Here is a 23,263-nt window from a genome sequence, read left to right on the forward strand (position 1 = left end):
AGCTTCTCTAAGGATGTTTAATACACATCATTAACTTCTCACAGTCTATTTAGAGTTAATATTGGTACCAGTTCACATAAAATGCAGAAATCTTGTGACCTTACAAGTCTGTTTACTGCTGCCTTGCTTTATGTTGTATTTTTCATTTGTATTACTTCTAAGTATATTTTAACTCCTACGAGAGAATGTTGTGCAGGCACATTTTAGAGAGATTGTGGGTTTATTTCCATCCAGCACAATAAAGTGAATGTTATAATAAATTGAGTCAAATGATTTGCTTTTCCAGTGCATCTAAAAGTTATATTTACACTATATTGTAGTCTGTTAAGTGTGCAACAGCAGTATGTCTAAAAAAACAATGCACACACCTTAATTTAAAAATACTTTACTGCTAAAAAATGCTAACCATCATCAGAGCTTTCAGCAAGTTGTCATCTTTTTGCTGGTAGAGGTTCTTGCTTTGATCTTAATGGCTGCAGACTGATCAGGGTGATGGTTGTTGAAGGTTGGGGCAGTTTCTTATAATGACAGTTTGCTGCATATAATGAAGTTTGCTGCATCAATTGCCTCCTCCTTTCACAAATGATTTCTTTGTAGCATCCGCTGCTGTTTGATAGCACTTTACCCACAGTATAACTTTAAAAATTGGAGCCAGTCTTTTCAGACCCACTGTTGTTTTATCAACTAACTTTTTTTTAATGTTCTAAATCCTTTGTTGTCATTTCAGCAATCTTCACAGCAACTTCACTGGGAGTAGATTCCATCAAGAAACCAGTTTCTTTGCTCTTCCATAAGAAGTAGCTCCCCATCCATTAAAATTTTATCATGAGATTGCAGCAATTCGGTCACATCTTCAGAATACTCTTCTAATTTTGGTTCTCTTGCTATTTCCGCATCTGCAGTTACCTCCTCCATTGAAGTCTTGAACTGCTCAAAGTCATTCATGAGTGTTAGAATCAGCTTCTTCCAAATTCCTGTTCATGTAGCTGTTTTGACCTCTTCCCATGAATCACACATGTTCTTAAAGACATCTAGAATGGTGAATCCTTTCCAGAAGGTTTTCAGTTGACTTTGCACAGATCCATCAGAGGAATTGCTATCTATGGCAGGTCTAGCCTTATGAAATTATATTTTTTCAATAATAAGACTTGAAAGTCAAAATTACTCCTTGATTAAAATTACTCCTGCAGAATGGATGTGGTAGTGAGCAGGCATGAAAACATTACTCTTATTGTACATTTCCATCAGGGCTGTTGGATGACCAGGTGCACCATCAATGAGTGGTAATGTTTTGAAAGGAATCCTTTTTTTTCTGAGCAGCATGCTCAAATATTCAATAAACCATGTTGTAGACAGATAGGTTGTCATCCAGGCTTTGTCATTCCATTTATAGAGCACAGGCAGAGTATATTTAGCATAATTCTTAAGGGCCCCTAGGATTTTCATAATGGTAAATGAGCATTGGCTTCAACTGAAAGTGACCAGCTGCATTAGCCCCTAACATAAGAGTCAGCCTGTCCTATGAAGCTTTGAAGCCAGGCATTGACTTCTGCTCTCCATCTATGAAAGTCCTAGATGGCATCTTTTTCTAAAATAAAGCTGTTTCATCTACATTGAAAATCCGTTGTTTGTTATAGATACCTTTCTTTTTTTTTTCTTTTAAGCCAAAAGAGCCTTTTTTTTTTTTAAAGAGTTTATTTATTTATTTGAAAGAGCATCAGCAGGATGGAGGGGCAGAGGGAGAGGGAGAAGCAAGCAGGCTCCCCGCTGAGCAGGGAGCCTGACTCAGGACTCGATCCCAGGACCCTGGGATCATGATCGGAGCAGAAGGCAGGTGCTTAACTAATTGAGCCTTTTAATTAAAAGTTACCAAACATTTTGTTGTTCAGAAATAGAAACATTAATTCACCTCTAAGACAAAGTGTTCTCTATGGCAACAAAAACACACATTCTGTGTATCCACTGTCCTCTTGCATTGTTTCTAAAAATTTTTTTAAATTTAAATTCAATTAATTAACATTCAATTAATACTTATGTTAATGTCTTCAGAGGTGGAGGTCAGTGATCCATCAGTCTCATATAATACCCAGTGCTATAGCCACTTTTCTTAATGATGCTAGCTGGGTCTTCTGGTTCCTGTTGCAGCTTCTGCATCAATACTTGCTGCTTCACCTTGCACTTTTATGTTGTGGGGATGGCTTCCTTAAACCTTATGAACCAATCTCTGCTAGCTTCAAACTTCTGCAGCCACCTCATCTTTCTCAGCCCTCGTAGACTTGAAGAGAGTTTAAGGCCTTGCTTTAGATTAGGCTTTGGCCTAAGGGAATATTGCGACTGCTTTGGTCTTCTATCCAGACCACTAAATCTTTATATCAGCAATAAGGGTGTTTTGCTTTCTCATCAGCCATGTATTCACTGGAATAGTACTTGTAATTTCCTTCCAGAACTTTTCCTTTGTATTCAGAATTTGGCTAATTGTTTGGCAAGGAGGCCTAGCTTTGGACCTGTCGTAGATTTTGACATGCCTTCCTCACTGAGCTTATTCATTTCTAGCTTTTGATTTAAAGTGAGATATGTGCGACTCTTCTTTCACTTGAACACTTACAGGCCATTTTAGGGTTATTAGTTGGCCTAATTTCAATACCGTTGTGTCTCAGGGAACAGGGAAGCCTGAGGAGCTGGATAATGACGAGAGTGAGAGAATTGGGGAGTGGTAGGTTGGTGGAGCACTTGGAATACACAAAACATCTATTAAGTGCAGCGACTCCCCAAAACAAAGTTAAAATAGTAACATCAAATCAGTGATCACAGATCATCATATAAATAATAATGATAGTGAACAAGTTTGACATATTGCGAGAATTACCAAAATATGACATAGAAACGTGAAGTGAGCAAATGCTGTTTGAAAAATGGTACAATTGGCTTCTTCAATGCAGGGTTGCAATAAACCTTCAGTTTGTAATAAATAAAATATCTGTGAAGCACCATAGTATGCCTGTAATTTTTTATATAAATGTTTTAACAATGTTAAAAGGAAAACATAGTTTTTTATATTTACTATTTCTGATGCTCTTGTTTCCTTCCTCAGTTTCCAAGTTTCTCTCTGATAGCATTTGCTTCAACTTGAAGAACTTCTTTTAGTATTTATTGTACTGCAGTTTCTCTTCTTTTTTTTGAAAATGGATTTCACTTCCATTCTTGAGGGATATTTGTATTTTGACTGATACCCCTCCACTGCCCTTACTTTATTTATTTTATTTTATTTTATTTTAAAAAAGATTTTATTTGTCTGAGAGAGAGGGAGAGAAAATATGAATGGGGCAGAGGGAGAGGGAGAAGCAGACTCGCCGCTGAGCAGGGAGCCCATCGTGGGGCTCCATCCCAGGACCCCAGGATCATGACCTGAGCCGAAGGCAGATGCTTAACCAACTGAGCCACCTGGGCTCTCCTCTACTCCTCTTACTTTAAAGATATGTTTCCACATGTATTGACATCCGTAGTTTCTGGAAACGAGTCTGCAGTAATTTGAATTGTAGTTTCTCTGTATGTAATATGTCTCCTTCACCGCTTTCAATTTTTTCTCTGTATTTTTGGTTGTCAGAAGTTTGTTATGTGTCTAGGTGTGGGGTTTTTCACATTTATCCTGTTTAGGCTCACTGAGTGTCTGTAGTTGGTTAGTTTATGTCTCTTACCCCATTTGTGGAATTTTTGGCCATTATTTCTTTAACATTTTTTTCCTGTTCTCTTTGTTCTATCATTATGCCTATGTTAGACTTTTTAATATCTTCCCTGTTTATTTTTCTTTTGATTTTTTTTCTCTTTTTATCAAATTGAATTATTTCTGTTGAGCTGTCATCAAATTTAAATTTACTCCTCTGTCATCACCATTCTTCCTTTAAACCCATCCTGGAAATTTTTTTTTAAGATTTTAGATATTTTAATTTTTTTTTTTTAAAGATTTTATTTATTTATTTGACAGACAGAGAGACAGCCAGCAAGAGGGGGAACACAGGCAGGGGTAGTAGGAGAGGAAGAAGCAGGCTCCCAGCGGAGGAGCCCGATGTGGGGCTCGATCCCAGGACTCTGGGATCACGCCCTGAGCCGAAGGCAGACACTTAACGACTGAGCCACCCAGGCGCCCCTAGATATTTTAATTTTTATTTCTAAGGCTTACAGCTCTTATCTTTTGTTTTCTTTTCCCTGTTAGATTTTTAGTCTTTTCCTTTATTATGAGCATATGTCCTTTACCTCATTAAGCATAGTTATAGTATCTGCTGTAATGTCCTTGTCTGAAAATCTCAATATCTGGGCCATCTGAGGTTGGTCTCCCTTGATTATCTTTTCCTTTGAGATTGGGTTACATTCCATTATCAAGGAATTGGGGGTTGTATTATGGGTATCTGTGACTGTTATTTGTGTGGAAATTTTGTTTTCTTTCATGTTCCTCCAAACAGTTTGGATTTCTTTGTTCTACTGAGCCATTAATTGGATTTCTACTTAAAGTACAAACTCTCTGTTGCCTGAGGTTGGCACCTGCTCAAATCTCAATTTGATTTTTTTAACCTCAGCTACATACTGTCTTGGCCTGCCCTGTGAATATGTGCTTCAGGGCTCTGCCAAGACTGGCGCAGAGATAAACCAAAAATTTGGAACTCTTTTTTTCTACATCTCTTCTTTTTGGGATTCTGTCATTACTTTGTGATGACTGTGGGTGTCCTGGCTCTGTCCTCTTTGTCTTCAAGCTAGAAAGACAGTTAGTTATTGGAACTTCAGTTCCTGCATGCTCTGGCTACTGCTTATGTGCGGGATAAAGCTTTAAGAATGGGAATCTCACCTATTCTGATCCCTAAAAACTATTAAAAAGAGAAAGTCACTCATTCTAGTCATTTCTTCCAAGTTTATGTTATCATCTAAAATCAGCCTGGCTTTGTTCACTCTCCAGAGCCTCTAAGTAGTTGTTTTATATTTGTATTTTCCCCAGAATTTATAGACGCTATCTGTGGTAACTTACTGCATTGTTTCGGAAGCTGAGCTTACTAGGTCACTTTTGAGGTTTCCTGCAATGTCTTTGCCTTCTGCTTTCAAAAATAATACTTTATTTAAAAAATAAGTATTATTTTACTAATGCTTGATCTACTTAGATTGCTAGACATAACTCTTCTATTTTGGATCTCTTCTTTTTAACTTATCCGTAGTTACTGAATTCTTATGACAGTTATATGAATGCCCTAATTTTTATGTTCTTAATCATTCAGTAAACATTTGAATGCAGAATACCACACTTATGCTAGATACCAGAACAACATAGAGATGAACAAGGTATGCTCCCTACTATACAGTTTTATTGGTAGAAGGTAAATGAAAACAACCAACAGTGTTTAAGACAGAGTAAGCACAAATAAACTTCTCAAGAAGTGTGATTAATTTAGACTTAGTTGATGGAGAACATTTCTCAGAGAAGGGGGCATTTGATCTTAGGCTGAATCAAAACTAGAAATTTAATAGGTTGGGGGTTAGATGAAAGTGAATATTCTGGGGCTGGGGAACAATAGGGGTAGAATATGAATTTGGTATGTTTGGGGAGTGATTAATACCCTGATGAGGTTGGGGGCACTGAGTTTTTGAAGGGATGTGATAAGTCCCGAAGCTGAAAGGGTAGATGAAGGCCGCCTTGAAGAATGCCGCCCTCAGGAGCGTGAGTGTTATTCCTGAAGCAGCAGAGGGTCACATTTGTGGAGTGAATGGATGTGATCCAACTTGTGTTTATGGCAAGATAAGTGTGCTCTCAGTGTTAACTGTGGATTGAAATGGGAACATAAAAGATGAACAAGCAATACACAGTACCTGAACCAGGGCACTGTATATGTGAAGAGAACAAGTGTGATAGTTAGTTGGAATATTGATGAGGTAGAAATTAATGTGAGGAGTGACTGGTTAAGGAAATATGAAAGAAGGGTGTGAATCAAGAGATTCATTACATTTCTAACCACATTTGTAAATATCCCAACATCATGCTGAGGATATGAATCTTTTTGGGACATTTTTTATTTAAAATTCCTTTTATAGCAGTGTGCTATAGGCTGTACGATAATGAGTACAAAGTGATTTTTCTTAGAACATATGATGAGGTCATTTCACAGTTAACAGTATTTAAGATCTGTGTTGTTTAGCTACCAAGCCTAAAGTTTCTTTAAAAGTTTTAAAGTTAATAATTTTTGCTCTTTGGGAATAGTTGTCTAGCTTATAGAGTCATTTGCAATCTCACTGCTTCTCACAGAATTTTCCAAAAAGCATAGTTATTTAGAATATTGGTTTTGATTATTGTTTAAAAAAGGAATGATAAGCTAACAAATAGGGAACCAGTTTCAGCCTCGCTTTTATTAAACTGGTTTTAATTCCATTTTATGCATTCAATCTTCCATAAGTATTTGTTAGTACCTACTTGTGACACGCACTCTTCTAGGTACCAAATATTTAACAGTGAACAAAATAGACTGTGCCCTTATTTTCATGGATTTTTCAATCTGTTGGAGAAAGGCAGATAATAAACATCCCCCTGTAAGATGACATTTGAACAGAGACCTGAAGGAAGTTAAGGGAAAGACCTTTCAGATATCTGGGTGGGGAATATTTTTTGAAGAGGAAAGAGCAAACGGAAAGGCCCCAAGAAGGGGGCCTATTTGGTGTATTTGAGCAAAAGCAGGGGCCATGTTGTTGAAATAGATTGATCCAACAGAAGGAATAGTAGGAGAGAGGTGGCAGGCAGAACCTGTAAAACATTGTAGACCAATTTAATCCTGAATGAGATGGGAAGCCTATGGTAGATTTTGAGCATAGCATTGACATGATTGTTTTTAAAAGGTCAGTCTAGTTGCTCTGTAAAGAATACAGACTGTAGAAGGGCTAGAAGAAGGGGGACACTTTAGGAGGCTCTTACATTAATATAGGTCAGAGATGATGGTTGATGGCTTGGACTAAGATGATCATGTTAAAAATAGTGAGTCACAGGTTTTTGGAAATGTGTAAAAGTCAATCTAATGGGATTGTAGCATTGACAGACTTTTTGCTGAGACACATCCAGAGTCTGAGAGAGGCAGTCAAGCCTGTTTTTAAGAGTTGACTGTCTTTAGGGCCTCTATGGAGTAAAACAACTGACAATGTTGTTTAGATACAGGGCTTTTGTATGTATATTAGAGAGAGAGGTACAGGTATCCCCTGCTATCCAAAAGTTCACTTTATGCCTCTTTGCTTTTACCAAAAACCTACATTTGTACCCGCTTTTGGTAACTGAAAGAAACCAGAAGAGGATTTTTGCTTTTACCAATGGTAATTGCTTCTTTGTGTTTTGCCATTTCAGATTACAAGTTTTTTCATAGGACATTTCATAGGAATACTCTACTTTCAGATAGCAAGGGAAACAAGATACGGAGTCACCAGATAGCTCCCAGTGTAGTACAACATACCTGCTTGCCCTCTGGAATTTAGTTTCAATCCCTGGCCATTAGGCAGTATCTATTTTTTGTAAAAAGGTAGACTTGCCATTTTCTTTGGATCCTCTACTCTGTTTAAATTATTGGAATGTCCTTTTAATTGTATCTTTACATGGTATTTATATAGAGTGATGTGGCTAATAACATAGCAAAATAACTGTGAAAGTTATTTTCAAAATTAGTCATTTTCTTGGAATTAGCCATGTGTTTACTATTGTATTTTGGCACTAGAATATCCCTACTGGTAAATTTTTGTTCTTAATAATACCAAATAGAAATTGGATTGAATTTTAAAAAGTGACCTTTGATTCCTTTTACTCTTTTTACTGTTATTTTCTTACATACGTTTAAAAAGAATTAGATTGTTTTATTTGACTGTTCATTGTACAGTATCTCAATTTTTTATGTTTAAAAAAACCTCTCTAATCACTGTTACATACTTCATATGAGTCACCATGTCTTAACTTCTCTTACATTCACTTAGGATTTTAATATTATCATAGCTTTTCTGTTTTATTTGTTTTCATTAATGTTTAGCATAACAGAAGGTTTGCTGTTATATTCTAATTGATCCCATTTCACAATGAATTTCTGGAAAAACACATTGGTAGATTTATTTCACAAGTATATAAAATCATAGGGTTTACTTGTGTATTATTTCACAATTGACTGTAGCCTTGGAGTGTTATCTAAACAAATATCATTACTCCACAAATAAAATTGAGTAAAGAAACTATTGAAGAGACACATTCATAGCTTTGGTTATCTGACAGCCATCTCTAATCCAATTTCTTTCATCAAATCATTTATTGAATCACCTTATAGCAGATGGCAATCCTGCAAAGTATATTGTCTTTCCCTTATTTATAACAGTGTTAGGATTTGATATTTGTGAAGTACATTTTACTTGCTAGGATAAAAAACTTGATTTCAGTGCTCCTAAAGGGGTGTGTGTGTGTGTGTGTGTGTGTGTGTATGGAGAGAGAGAGAGAGAGAGAGAGAGAGAGAGAGAGAGAGACAATTCCCTGTGCTCTTCCTTCCAACTTTATGTATGTCCCTTCTTCATAAGGATAGATACCAGGCATAGTGGTTGTAGTGTCTTGTTTTTCTTACCAGCTTTACTGCAGGGATATCCTAACCACTCTTAACTCCATTCTTTGTGTTGTCCCCCTTCTTCCTTTTATTCCTTCTCTGCTCAGTAGACTCCCCACTACTGTCTGAAATACCTTCTCAATTCCAGACCTGTTTGTCACTTTTGTCTTAGCCTCAGGTGACAGAGTCATTGGTAACAGTGGTAAGTAGGAAAAGATGGAACTGGTCAGCAGCTTTTCTCCTCATTCAACCCTTTTACCTCCAGGCAGGGCTTCCCTGAGCCTCAGCAAACCATGAGTAATGCTTTGTGTACATGAACTCTGTACTATTTTGGGCCCATGTGGGAGAAAAAAAAAAAAAAAACACAAGTGTTTAGGGTATAGAAAAATCATTCCCCCCCCCACCAAAGTCTGTGTCCAGTTTTTGCTAGTGGTTAATAACCTAGAGGACTCTGTAGGACTCTGTACTAAGAGAATAAAAGATGAGGTAGGACAGAAATTGAGAGATAGTTTCATGGTTAACTCAAGAGAACACTTCTGGTCAAAAACTAAAGATGGTAGCTGCAGAGAGGAAGCAGGTAGACTAATATTTCAGCTCTTCATATTTTCTATGAAGAGAATACTGCCATATGTTAAACTTTACTAAGAAGTTTGCTTGCTTCTCCAAGAATTTTGCTGATACCTCAAAAATTCAGTTTTAACTCTTATTCCTTCTCCAGAGTCCTAGCCTCTTAAGGATCTGCCTGTGTATGTAGTGACTTACGATTCGTTTTTAGTTACTTTTCCTATTAAATGAGACGGTAGCGAATTGTATCATTGAATTTACAAACTGTTGTTTTTTGTTTTTTGTTTTGATGTAAGGTAAAAAATTTAATGTTAGTTCTTTACTGGAAAATATTAAAAATAGTATGTATACCTTTTGAAATTGGGCCTATGGAATCAAAGTATATACTGCACTGTATTTAGTTGGTTCCATATAAAAAAGCAGGTACTTTAAGAGAATCTGGTTCCATATAAAAAAGCAGGTACTTTAAGAGAATCTGTATATAAAATATTAAAAAAAGAAAAGGGTCATTTAAGTCTCTATATTAAATTATTGATTAACCCTTTTAATCTTGTTGAATAGAAATAGAACAATTTATTAGAAAATTAAACAAGACTCAAAGTGTTTCTACCACTCAGTGATTGTTAAATTTTCTCTTACATCTACCATTTTAATCTATCAGTCGAGGAACTAGCTTCTCTAAAAATTGTTGACATTGGAATTCATAGACTAGAAATGGGAAGGAAAGAAAATACATGACAGTGATGGTACAGATGTATCTTAATAGAAATGTTTTCTCCCCAATCACTATATTGCAACTATATTGTATTGTTGATAATAATTCTTTAGATTTTGATCAATTTGTATAAATTTTGATCAGTTTGTACAGTGCTGTATTAAGTTTATTTTCTTTGCGTGATTTGTTTTTTCTACTTACCTTGGCCTTACGGCTGAAGCTTTGGAAAGTTTATTATTCCTGTCATGTTGCTGTTTGTACAGCCATTGTCTTCAGCAGAAAGGAGTCATTGATGCTGAAAGATGACTCTTGCCTTTGTCAGTGCCAGCCACGACCTTCTCAGAGTATGAATATGTTAACAATAAAACTATAGAGCTCTGAGTTTCAAACCTAGCCAGATCCTTGTTACTCTCTAGCATCCTTTGAAGCCCCCTGCCATGTCCAGTGTCACTGATATGTCATGCTCTTTAGCTGTTGGCTTAATTAATTATCATCTCATTTAATTCATTAAATCTTTGCTCTTTTATGCTGTGGGAGTGATTAATGTCACTTGATGAAAATTGAGTATGTGTTTTCACAGAATTTCACATATCTTTTAAAAATCTTGTCTGTGATGTTTTCTGTGGCAGACACTTATCTTTTTTGTATTCTGTTACAGATGTATGTAAATAACACATAGACCTCATATTTGTTTCTCATTTGATATGACAGTTCACAGTCATAAAACAAACTATGGTCTGATTCTTTTCGTTAAGATAATAACATCAAAATATGTTTATATTCTGTGTTCTGAACTTTCATTGAAAGTGTGATTTCCTTCCTCCCCCCAGTCCCACCACCCTACTTTTTGTCTCCGTGGATTTGACAATCCAGGCACCTGATATAAATGGAATTGTACAGTATTTGTCCTTTTTGTGACTGGTCTATTTCACTTAATATAACGTCTTCAGGAGCATCCAGTTGTAGCATGTGTAAGAATTTCCTTCATTTTTAAGGCTGAATAAATTGCATTTTATGTATATGTCACATTTTATGGATCCATTCATCTGGCAATGGATACTTGAGTTCCTCCCACCTTTGGTTGTTGTAAATAATGCAATAGGATAGGGGTATACGAATATTTGAGACTCTGCCTTCAGTAGTCAATTTAAGTTTGTATTTTATTTTGGCTATGTAGTATACACACATCTTAACTTGTATAGAAAAATAGTTGCAAATGGAAAGTATGATTTAAAAAATAAAACTTTTCATAAAATTATTTGCAGTTTCATAAGTAGTTTTTTATTACTGGATTTTGTGGGTTAATAAATAGCCTTTTCTTAGGTTGGGCCTCATAGGAATTCTGGCTGCCCTTCTATGGTGTTGATTACAAAGAAGGTGCTTGGAATATAGCCCACAGGTAACTAGTAGTACTAGTTAGTTACCATCTCTACCAGGAGAGATGGTAACAAAGTATATTTTTAGTGATATTTCCCAAACTTGTAGTCTTTCCTAAATCTAGAATTTTAGTAAGAATTATCCAAGCATGAACAAAACATTGTATTTTTATTCATGGTCTCTCTGTGTTTCCAAAGCTTATGGTTCACTTGAAATTGTGCCTAGAGAGTTTTCTGTAGTAGGTACCCATCTTTTTTACTACAGTGTTTTTAAAAACTTTTAAAAATATACATTAATCCCTTAATATAGAAAGTACAGGTTCATAAAAAGAATAAATTAAGGTCCTACCAGCTGACGTAGTGATTAGTAGATTCTACTTTGGAAACTGACTCCTCTTTTCCTGTTTGTTACCTATCCCTTCAGTTGGCAGTTCTGTCCTTGTGAAAGAGGCTTGAGAATTGTGGCTAGTTACTGGAGAATTTGTGGTATGTAAGTCACTACAGACCACATTCTCATCTAAATCACAGAGGACTTCAAGGAATGTTTTAATTTTTTTTTTTTTTTTTTAAGAAAAAGAGGTTCTAAACTTAGCAGAATGTTGTCTTTGTAACATCTAGAGTTTTCTTATGAAAGAATGAAAAAAAGTCAACTATTTGTGTTTCATCATAGAAAACTTGGAAAGGGTTGGGAAAGCATACCCTGTTAGGGATCAAGAATAAAAAAGACTGGTCCTCAAAACAGAAAAGGGAGAGATATCTGGATTGAGAGGTCTACAGCTCTTTCAACTTTTTCTAGGCACTGACTGGAAGGTGAAAATAATGGAGCCAAAGCTTCAGAAGGTACATTAAGGAGCACAATAAAATGCTTTTCTCACTTTGAGTTATCCTTTGTAATTTTCATAAGAGTAGATCTCATTTAGAATCAGATTTTAGAGGAGATTTTTACCAGGATGAGTTGTCACATCATTTTTATTAGTTTTAATGTAACTAAGATTGATTTGATATGATCTGGTATAGTTTGATTTACTTTGGTATCTTCAGTTAAGAATATCTAGTCAATGTTATATTAGAAACCAATTTTATTAACTTGAACAGTTGTCCAAGTTGCTTCATTCTCTTTTTTTTTAGAGATGGGGAGGGACCAAGGGAGGGGGAGAATCTTAAGCAGGCTCCACACCCAGTGCAGAGCCCAATGTGGGGCCTGACCTCACAACCCTGAGATCATGACCTGAGCCAAAATCAAGAGTCAGACGCTTAACCGACTGAGCCATCCAGGCTCCCTAACTTGCTTCATTTTCTAAGGCTTATCCATAAGAACTAAATTCTTCATATTTTCATGTAGACAATATGGAACTCTAGAAAGTTGGGGGTTTCATTTACTCTTAGAAGTAGCAGTGGTTGGGGACAGAAATGAGGAGACCTAGATTATGCCATATTTTAAAATCTCCAAAGATGTTTTGGTTCTGAAATTCTGCATTGTATAAAGAGTGTTGTATGGAGCAGTGATGAAGACTTTCTGAGGTAACTTATTTTCTTCAGATTTCTGAGATAAGAATTGATAAGTTCCATACAAATGTGAATACTACTTGCTGAATTGTACTCTCTGCTCTACTGTATGAAAACAAACCCATCATAGTAGCCTTTTGGATTTATATATTTCAATTTCTTCTCTCCTTAGGTATGGATGAACGAGGAGGTACGACATCTTGGGGAACAAGTGGTCAACCAAGCCCTTCTTATGACTCATCTAGAGTAAGTTTGTTAATCAACCCTTGATTAAAACTATAAAGTAATTTGGCAGAATAAGTAAGGTTTTTCATATATGAGCTCTGATTCTTAAGAGAAATAAAGATTAACATATTTACATGGGAATATGTAGTACCTTCATGGTAGATTTAATTTTTTTTTAATATTTTAATTTACTTTCATACTTTGGGAGTTTATTTTATCCCTTACAATGAACGAAATGTTCTTGGTGTTATTTCTACATCTGGATTACCTGCAATACTCTTTACTGAAGTTGGAAGGGATTGGAATGCCTCACTAAGTATTCGCTCCATACATAGCCGTTTTTCTTTGTGTATTGTTTTCTTCATGTATTACCTTTGAAAGATGGTACTGACGTTCCAAATATCAGTTTCTAGTCTTCCCTCTTCCATTCTTGTTCCAGTAGTCATCAGCTGTTTATATCAGGGACTCTCTATAGCCCTGTCTCTTGGAAGCATATCAAAACAGACATAACAGATGACATTTCTTGGTTGGCAGTTGACAGAAAATAGGACCAAGCTAATGTTTTACACTTGGAAAGGTCAGAAGGTTAGAGCCTTTTTTTAGCAATAAACAAACAAACAAAAAAATCCCCCAAAACTTTAAAATAATGTGACTGAAAGATTAAAAATTAGACCAAAGAATTGTCAGTAAAATTAAACTCTGTTCCCAGACTCCACAGTAAATTGGTGAGGTTAAGGGATAACTTTTAAAAAATATTAGACTTTGCATGAATGATGAATTATTTACTTCTCTTAGAATTAACCAGTAGAAGATGGACAAGCATAAAATTTATGGATACTTAATCCTAGAAGCAAACTGGCGTTAGTGGAAGGAAGCAATATGTGAGATTGGAGTTCGTAGTCTCCATATGGGTTATGCTGTTTTGCATTGAAAAATGCTGAATTAAGATATGTGGTTTGTTATTATATTTGGCTGTAGCCTATGTTTAATTTATTTTAAATACTTTGGGAAGAAATAGAATAGTCATGTAGAATCCAAAACGATAATATAGAGAAACAACTAAACATGGTTTTTAGTGTTTTCCTTTTGGGACTCTGCTGAGAAAGCTGGGTTGTAGTGTAAAGAGCACTGTCTTGGGCACTGTAAGACTTGGATTTACTATCAATTCTGTGGTGAAATCTTGGACACCTTATTTTATCTTGGGGATAGTTAAACTGGTTGATATCCAAATTTCCTTCCTTTAAAAGTTTTTGATTCTTTAAATAATACTGTGAATAGGAAAGGTAGGTTTCCTGTTTTGATTGTGAAGTTATGAATTTTATATAGTGGAGAACAAAATACAATTTATCAATATTGGATTATTTTCTTTCAAAGTCTTGAGTTACTGTGTGATAACATATTATTTCTTAAAATGCATTAAATGATGCCTTTATACCTTATGTTTACTTTCCTTTCAAACTTCATTTTTTTTTTTTTTACTTGAGTGCTAAATAGGATTCTAGGAGAAGAGAACATAATAGTATATCCAAACATTTACATATTTCGTGATTGTGAAATTAAGTTTGCCTCTAGAGATGGACTTCAAAGCAAATCTTCCTTTTCTTTTTTGCTATTTGATCTATAGGTCAATATGAAATGCTGTTTTTTACTCTTAATTTTTTTGAGTGTATATTGTGTCCAGTGAAAAGTTAAATTGATTTTATAGTAGACTAGTTTTCTGTTTAAAAACCCAGATTAATCCTTAGATATTCCCAGTCTACCATACAACTCTCTCTCTCTCTCTCTCTCTCTATATATATATATATATATTTTTTTTTTTTTTTCCTTACCCGGCTACTGAGAAATCAGAGTGGTGATTTAATGCTACCCTTTGTTTTTATTCTCACTGAAATCCACCCTTCCACTCACTTTGCTTCTTCTGTCCTAGTCATGATTTTGAACCTAAAATGGTTATCTAGGTAAGAAGTTATGTTTTATTTATAACTTCGACAATTTAATTCCCTGAACTCTTCTCACCAGGGAAAGACATTTATGGTTAACTTTGACGCTGCCCTCAACACTGCTTTATAGGAAGTTTATCAGCTTTTTGAGTTATTCATTAAATATCATCTACAAAGTTGACCATTTTTTTCATAATCATAAGTATAGATGGATATAATTTTGTTAATAAGGATCTCGGTTTACCAAAGTATTTATTCTACTGAGTATCATAGCATGTTGAGTTTTTTAAATTCAGGAGTAAATACTGATAATTGGCTATAAACCAGTTTTGACACAGTTTGTAAAATTATTAACAAGTCAGTGTAAACTTAAATTGCAGGTACTTTTGTAGAAATTATGTCAGTGAAATTTATTTAGACTTTACCAGTATGAATAATACATTTCCATCACAGCAAGTTGTATCATTTAAAAAATAATTTGGTTTTACATTCCTGATGGAAAATTTTTTTATTTTACTTTTTGTAAAGTTTGAAAATACTTAATAGGCCACAATAGTATATAAACCCGCGGAACGAGTAGTTTGGTGGAGTTACAAAGCATATGCTTTTAGTTTAGTTGGAGTCAACTGAGTTGCTGTTTTCCTCCACTAAGACCTTATATAAGAGAGAGAAAATCATTTTTGGCATTACTGTAAAATCTTATTTGGCACATGAACTCTATTAATACTACTCTATTAATGTCTTATAACTATGCATTTTACTGTATAAGATTGGCTGTACCAAATCATGTAGGTTGAACTGAGTATCTATTTAACGGCTTTTTAAGGGGGAATTTTTGCTTTGTATACTTTTTGCCCAGTAGGTGCCGACTTTAACCCCAACAAAGGTAGCATTCTGCTCTAGTAACCTTGATATGTAAGTGAGCTCTACCAGAGTTGAATGGTTAAGAGGCCATGAACTTCTCATCAATGTAATCAGTCCTATACGTGTTCTCTCTGAAGTAGGAAAAGACACTCCAGCAGAGCTCCTTTCTGCCTGTTTTTCTGAAATCCACAAGAAAAGTAGCCTTACAGTGTGTACAGGTGATTCGTTGAGTTTCTGGTTATCAGAACTATCCATAGCACATCATTTAAGAAAGAATTGTTCTTAGGTAGACACAGAAATAAATGCTGTACCTAATAATGGTTATAAGAGAAATAGTGGTTATAGGTAGACATGGTCAGCATTCTTAATGAAATGTGGAGATGAGACAGCATGTTTTGAGACACTCATAAGGGAGTAAGAGCATTTGTGGCATGTACCTCAAACCTCTCCACCTTTGTTAGAGTCCTGGTTTCTGCACTGTTGACATACTGCCTACCTGTGCAGAACAACAGACACAAACGACCAGAAAAAAGCATCATCCTGATGTGAATAACACTTTTATTTTCAGAAATATGTGAAAAGTGGTGTTTGAGGTTAAAGCACCGGAGATTGAAAAGAGAGATTAAGATCTCAGGTAGTTTAGGCGTGAGCAAGAGGTATAGTTAATGAGTTTGTTCCCTCTTTCCCTTAGTTTTTATCCTTTCCTGCAAACAAATGTTTTCTGTATTTGACATTGCACCAGGCATAAAGGGCAGAGAGTACCATGGTTTTTGTTATTTACCATCGCATTAATGATTTATTCCAGTTCCAAATTTTTTTTACCTCCTCTTTAGAAGGCAGTGGTCAAGAGCACGGACTCTGGAGCTAGAGTGCCTGGGCATGAATCCCATCTCTGCCACTTACTACCTGTATGATTCTGGACAAGTTACTTAAATCCACCGTACCTCAGTTTACTCATCTGTGAAATGGGGATAATTATTTTATAAGGTTGTCGTGAGGATTATGTGCATGTAAATCTGTGGTTAAGAGATAAATCTATGTAAAGTGCTTAGATCAGTGTCTGATACATAGAGCTGTGTAAGTGTTGGCTTTAATCCTGTGTATATCGGAATTTATTAACTAGATCTATATGTAACAATTAACCAAATTTAAATGAATGAATATATTTGCAGATGTGCTACATCCTATGTGTAATGAATAAGAATTATTTGCTGATTCTGTCATGCTTAATATACTTCCTTTAGATTTGTAAAAGACATAGATAAAATCTATTTCCTTTCTCCTTCGGTTATCTCTTTCTTTCTTGGGAATGCAGAAGTCCTGTGATAAACTTAGATGTAAAAGTTTTACTCTGTCTAAGTACAAGGCTTTTTACCAAATGGATGCTCTGTACATGCTTGCTGAATATAATCAAATCGGGGAGGAATTGTTAGATTTACTAGATTAATTGTGTTTGGAGTTGGAGAAGAATCAAAGTTGATTTATGGTGAAGTTCAAAGTCGATGGTGGTGGTATTCGTGGTAATAGGCCTTCTTTCTCCTATGCTTAACAAATTACTGTCCTGGTTGATGATACTACTTAGTGAAGCATTTTATTTAAGATCACCAACTCTGGAGGATTGTGCTTTGTGACCTTGGACAAGTTACTCAACCTCTTTGTGCCTCAGATTTTTCATCTCTAAAATTATGATAATTTTACACATACTTTGTAGGGTTTGAGTAAAGATGAAATGTAATAATAGCTATGAAGTATTTCATTTCATTTATTGATACAATAAATGAAAGCTGCTATTACTATTATTACCATCATTATTATTATTATTATCTCCAAACATCTAATATTTCATCTTTCATTTTCATGGTCATATTTCGTGATGTACAGATTCCATTCTGAAATGTTGTGTGATCATTTTAGTTCATGGAAATTCCAAGGGGCCACATCATCTTGGTTTTCCTGCCCTCTTAGCTCTGCAACCCAACCTAGGCCAAGCTCAAAGTACTGAAGTACCATTGGGGTTTGCATCCTGGAGTTATGACAGGGCTCACAGGAAAGGGGAGAAGTCTCGTTGATGCTCTTTCCCTAAGGTACAGAATTTTTCATTCCTCAGTTCGAAAAGTAAGAGAGATCAGTGATAGGTAAACCACTAATAGAAATTATATTTATAGGCACCAGCAGTAACCAGCAGTGACCAGCAGTTGGCATTTTAATTGTGAGCATTTTTCAGGTTATATATAATCTATTGTAGTTATTTTTGGGGAAAGAAGCAACATTCAATTACATGAGTTTGCTAATTTTTTTTTTTATTGCTAAATTTCTACCATGGTTTTCCCTTCTCTGTGTATATGGTTTGCAGAGTGAAAAAGTCATGTCCATGTTGCTCTTCCTTTCCTCCACATTTTGCAGTATCGTACAATTTCAAAACTAGAAAGTGTGCTAGCTGTCTATGTCCAATCCTTTTATTGTATAGATGGGGAAACTAAGAGAGTTTGAGATTTAGCCAGGTTGAGATAGGTGCTGTTGGTACAAAATATACATAAGATTTGACTAGACAGTTTGTCTAGTTAATGACAGACTTTGGGCCTAGAACTCAGATATTCCAAATTCTATACAGTTACTTCTTAACTCCCTTACCTTAGTATTTCCCAAGTCAAAGAAGAAATGTCTTAAATTTTTTGCCATATACTGAAGGAATGGGAGAAGAGAAAACTGACGAGAAAAGAGGATCTGCAATTGATATTTCAAAAGAGGACATGGTACATGATAAGATAATAATAAAAAAAAGTTTGCTAGCCTGCATAGTGCATCGTGAGGCAAAGATGCATAGAATTTAAGAACTTGAACGTTGAAATCAAGTTGTGTGGGTTCTATTTCTGGCACTTCTACTTCCTAGCTGTATGACTTTGGGCAAATTATTTCTCTTTGCCTCAATTTTTTTTTTCCTTTTCCTTTTTTCATTTATAGAAGGGAGGTGGGTACTAATAATAACTACCTTAGTAAAGTTCCGGACTCAGGCCTATTAGTGGAGAAGGGGAAAACCAGTTATGTGGTGATGAGTTGGCTTTAAAATAGTAGGTTTAGAGGCTGTATATGACTCAGCACAGAATAATTTCAGACTTTTAATCAAGAAATAAATAGTAGGTATGTTTTGAGGTCTTTCATTTTAATACATACTCTGACTTTCTGCTACCTGTTGCAGTGAAGTAGCAGAATGAGGACTCATTTTATTAAAAAGCCCCAGCAGTGGTCATTTCTCAGGCCGTTTGTCAAGAATACACACGGATGGCAGCCTGATAGACCAAGTCAGGTAGAAAATGAATATGAGAGTACAAAGATTCGGGGAGTTGCTCTAGCCTTCTAAGACTCATACTCAAAGCCATAGATTGGGTACTTCCTTTGGATAAGGGAAACAAGAATAAGTAAAAATTCAACTAGAATAGACATAAAGCTTTCCAATTCTATGGAAACTAAACTGAGTCCATTTCGTTATCTGGATGAATTTAATGTTACCTCTCTAGCTGCTCCTAGACCATTTCTGCCTGATATAGCTAAAGTGATCTTTAATTTTGCTTAGTGTTCTCTCCCTTCTTAACAGGTATTCAGTATCTTTTCATTCATGTGGATGAGCTTGGCAAACAGCCACTCTGTAGTTTGGTGGATAACAAGCTGGAGATGAGGTAATAGAGCCTCATCTATGTGCTCTCTGTACGTAATACACTGAGGTCCTTCTGACCCCAGGAAGTGTTATACTGGCCAGAGTTTGGGGAGAGCCTGATGTGTAGTTCATTTACATTTGACAGTAGAGGCCTTGGGAATATCTAGGGGTAGAGAGAACCTGTAGTTTTCTTCTCCCAGCATAGCACAGTGGCATGAGAGCCACCTTAGTAAATAAGGATGATAATGTCTTTTTGTTTTTAAGGAGCTTGTGCTTACTCTGGTTCCCCAGTTTTAAGAGGCTGAGATTTATAGGGGCACTCAGTTTCTACATCATTAAAAGTGAACAGAGTATATCTTAGAGTTCAAGAAATATGGTTAGAAATGCAAGTCATATTTACCTAAGAGTTAAATAAATTATAGAACTTTAACTCTTAAGGCGGCAATGAACGAACTATAATTATTAGGCAGCAAATGGTTAATTATCAAATTAATTTCATTGGTTACCATGGGATTATAGGAGATGGAGAGATTACTTTCAGTGATCAGGAAAGAGTGAAGAGGAAGTGTTTGAGTAGACTATTACAGGACAGACAGTATTTGTATGAATAAGATTAAAAGGAAGACAACTTTCTGGAAATGTGGAATGGTGGGACACAAGTACAGAGACCTCAAAATCACAAAATTCAGTCAAGAGTTAATGATCTTGCTATATAGGTAAACAGTGCGATAAGGCAGGCAACCCTTCTGTTCAAGAAATGCAGTCTATCCTTTGGTGAGTAGAGAGCCACTTAGAAATAAATTTTTATTCAGGGAATGACACACAGGATTTTATAAATATCAATATATTGTGGTATGAGGGATGGATCCAAAGCGAAAGAGTGACAAGAAATAGGATAATCTTTAAGATATTAGTACATAGGCCTACTTGCGATGAAATAAGACTTACATTAGGATGATAGGATCAAGATCAGGAAATAATGGAAAGAGGGGCGTTGTCTCAAAGGAAAAAAAATCTGGCACATTTGGCAACTGAGGAAGATATAAAATCGTATATATTCACTCCCCCCCGCAGAATGATGACTCCTGAATTAAACTCCATGTGTTTTATTCAGGCTTTGACAAGGTAGCTGCAGTTGCGTAATGCAACTACCAAATTGTTTGATAGTTTCCCTTATAAGTGGGAAAATCTAGTTGTGTGAATAAAAAAATAAATTTTTACTCATTGCCCTCCATTGATAGCATTGATGGGTAATAAAGATTATGTTACTTTCTCTTCTTTAGAGTAGACAATTTTTCTAGATTGTTTGTTGTTTGCTATTGTTTTTATTTTCAAGGGGAAAATGGTGCAGGTTTTATAGCTACTACAAGTTCAAATGCAATAATTAGAAAGGACACACAAATTTTGAAATAGTATTTTATGCCTCTTGATCTCAGGTACAAAACACGAGATGAAGCAGTTAAATAGCAAAGCAAGACAGGAGGGACAGAGAATTAAAGTAAGTGTTTTCTATATATTGCATCTATGTTCCCATTAATCTCTGTTTTGTTATGTAACTGCTCCTTCTGAATGTTCTGAATGTGAAGAAAAACTATGGGTGAGAAAAGGTGTATTTTAAAGTTTAGGTTTAAATAAACCCATGAGGGAAAATGTTGTTTGTTACTCTTCTTTGTATTCAAAACAGCCCCTGCCTATAACTTGTAATCTTAGTTCTTGGATACGGAAAAAATTGGGTTAGGATGATGTAAGCTCCTTTAAATCTTTTGCTACCGGATATTTAAAATGAAAGAAATCACACAGCTATCAGGTTGTCTACTTTTCCATTTTAAGCTAGGCAGCCCTTCTCTTTTTTTCAGGTTAGCCATTCTTCCAGGAACAGTGTCCGTTCAGATACTGTCATATAGCTTTTGGAACCAGCCTTTATGTCAGTTTTCACCTCACTGTGAGTTTCACCTAACTTTGCACGCCTATCATATAGCATCTTTATCAGGACTGATCTTTACAGTTCTCTTTTTTAAATCTTCTTATTGTTTTGCCTTTAAATTAACAAGTGAAAGTCAAAACATATTACTCTCTGAATATCTCTTATGTCCCTTTTTGTAATTGTTGAGGTCTTATTTCTGGCAACTTTTTTATTATTTTCTATAGATTTACATATATCTTATCCATAAGAACAGAATGGAGGGTAGATTTGGGCTGAATACCTTTCTAGGTCCACTTAGCCTATTTTTGTTAATAGCAATAATCATAACTAGCATTTGTTATAATATTTAAAACCTTTCACATGTTCCCTTTTTAAGCTTCACACCAGCTTATCAAGAAGCCATTTTTAAAATCCTGTCCATTTTAGAAGTGAGGAAATTGAGGTTCAGAGAAGGTGGATAACTTAACAGATATTAAACATCCAAGCCAGTAGCCAGGCAGTATGACTCTAAATTACTCTCCTCTTCTGTCATATCACTTGCCAAAGTATAAAAGAGACCCCAAAACAGTTGTTATTCCTCCTTGTCCAGGACTTTAAAGACAGATACTCTAGAAGTTGTAAGATGATGGTACTCTCATTATTTCTTATAAAAATGTTATTTGCATTTTATACTTAAAAAAATATAAGCCACAGAATCAATTAGATAAGTTTACTTCCTGGTTTCACCACTGTATTTGGCCTTGGAAAAGATAAGATACTTAATTTCTGAGCCTCAGATTTCTCATCTGCAAAGAGATTTATCTCATAACAAGTGTGTGAGAATTAATACAGGAAATTTTATGAAGCACAGTATCTGGAATTTAAGTAGTCTGTAAGTGTTCCTTCTCTTACATCCAGTCTCATGAAAAATTATAGACCCACGCTGATACAAACTGCATAGGAATTTTACAAGTCTCAGATGCTCCTTAGAGAGGCCGCTGTTTTGAATTCCTGGAGTATGTCCTGAACAAGATGAGGACGTGTTGCAGTTTTTAAATGACCAACAGGAGGTTCTGCAGGTCAAGGAAAGTAAATTGTTCACAAAATTGAAACTATTGCCAGAGTTTATTATATTCTAGATCTTGGGATTTAGAGATTATTGGGGAAAAAATGGGCAACCCAGATTTTTATGAATATAGATTCTTACTAATCTACATTCTTACAGCAGGTTGTGTACCCTTCAGTTCCTTAAATTTGTTTGAAAGGATATCTACTCCACAGGGTAGTTATGAGACCCAAATGAGGTTATGTATGTCAGAGGCTTAGCATGAACAATTAATTTTAGTTCCTTTTGTGATGTACTTTTGACATATATTCTAACGTTTTTTATTTTGAAAATAACAAGCTTGGAGTGTTTTTCCTTCAGTGTTTTGAACTGATACTTAATCCTTTGTGCTATCAAATGAAATAACTACTTTAATGTGGTTTTATATCACAATGTGCTACTTTTTGCATGGAGCAGACCCTCTTCTTGGTGTTTAATATTAAATTATTTAGTGATTAGCAAGAAAGTGTCAACTGTCCTATAAGCAAGTATCTTCTCATATTGGTGATACCATTACATCTCATTGCGTTTATAGTTTTCTGAGTTGTTGCTCTCTAAATATTATTCTTGATTTTCCACTAACCTTACCTTACTCTCTTTGGAATTCTGTAGTCTTCTCTTGGGCTTATACTCTTTGTAGGCTGTTGACATGGAATCCTTTTTTCTCTCAGTTCTTTCATTCATGGGGCATTTATTGAGATTCCATAATTTTCTGGTCTCTGGAATAGTTAAGCAAAACAAAATGATCAGTCCATACTATCTGGGCAAAAGGAGTGCTCATTCTCATAGGAAAAGCAGATTATTATACTACATATCAATAAAAGTTAT

At 35.3% G+C, this 23,263-nt stretch overlaps 1 protein-coding gene across 5 annotated transcripts in view; it reads left to right on the forward strand.

Annotated features, from left to right (window-relative positions):
• TCF12 (transcription factor 12) overlaps positions 1-23,263 on the forward strand; it is a 374,787-nt gene that overhangs the window by 156,423 nt on the left and 195,101 nt on the right. For 4 of the 5 annotated variants that reach the window (XM_057306207.1, XM_026518560.4, XM_048219597.2 and 1 more), the window contains one exon: positions 12,919-12,992. In XM_057306207.1, coding sequence (XP_057162190.1) covers positions 12,919-12,992 — 74 coding nt within the window. Of the gene's footprint in view, positions 1-12,918; positions 12,993-20,863; positions 20,926-23,263 lie in introns of those variants that run through there. The other variant, XM_057306208.1, reaches the window with a different exon arrangement.

The sequence above is a fragment of the Ursus arctos genome, unplaced genomic scaffold (assembly GCF_023065955.2).
Source record: "Ursus arctos isolate Adak ecotype North America unplaced genomic scaffold, UrsArc2.0 scaffold_36, whole genome shotgun sequence".
Classification (NCBI taxonomy): domain Eukaryota; kingdom Metazoa; phylum Chordata; class Mammalia; order Carnivora; family Ursidae; genus Ursus; species Ursus arctos.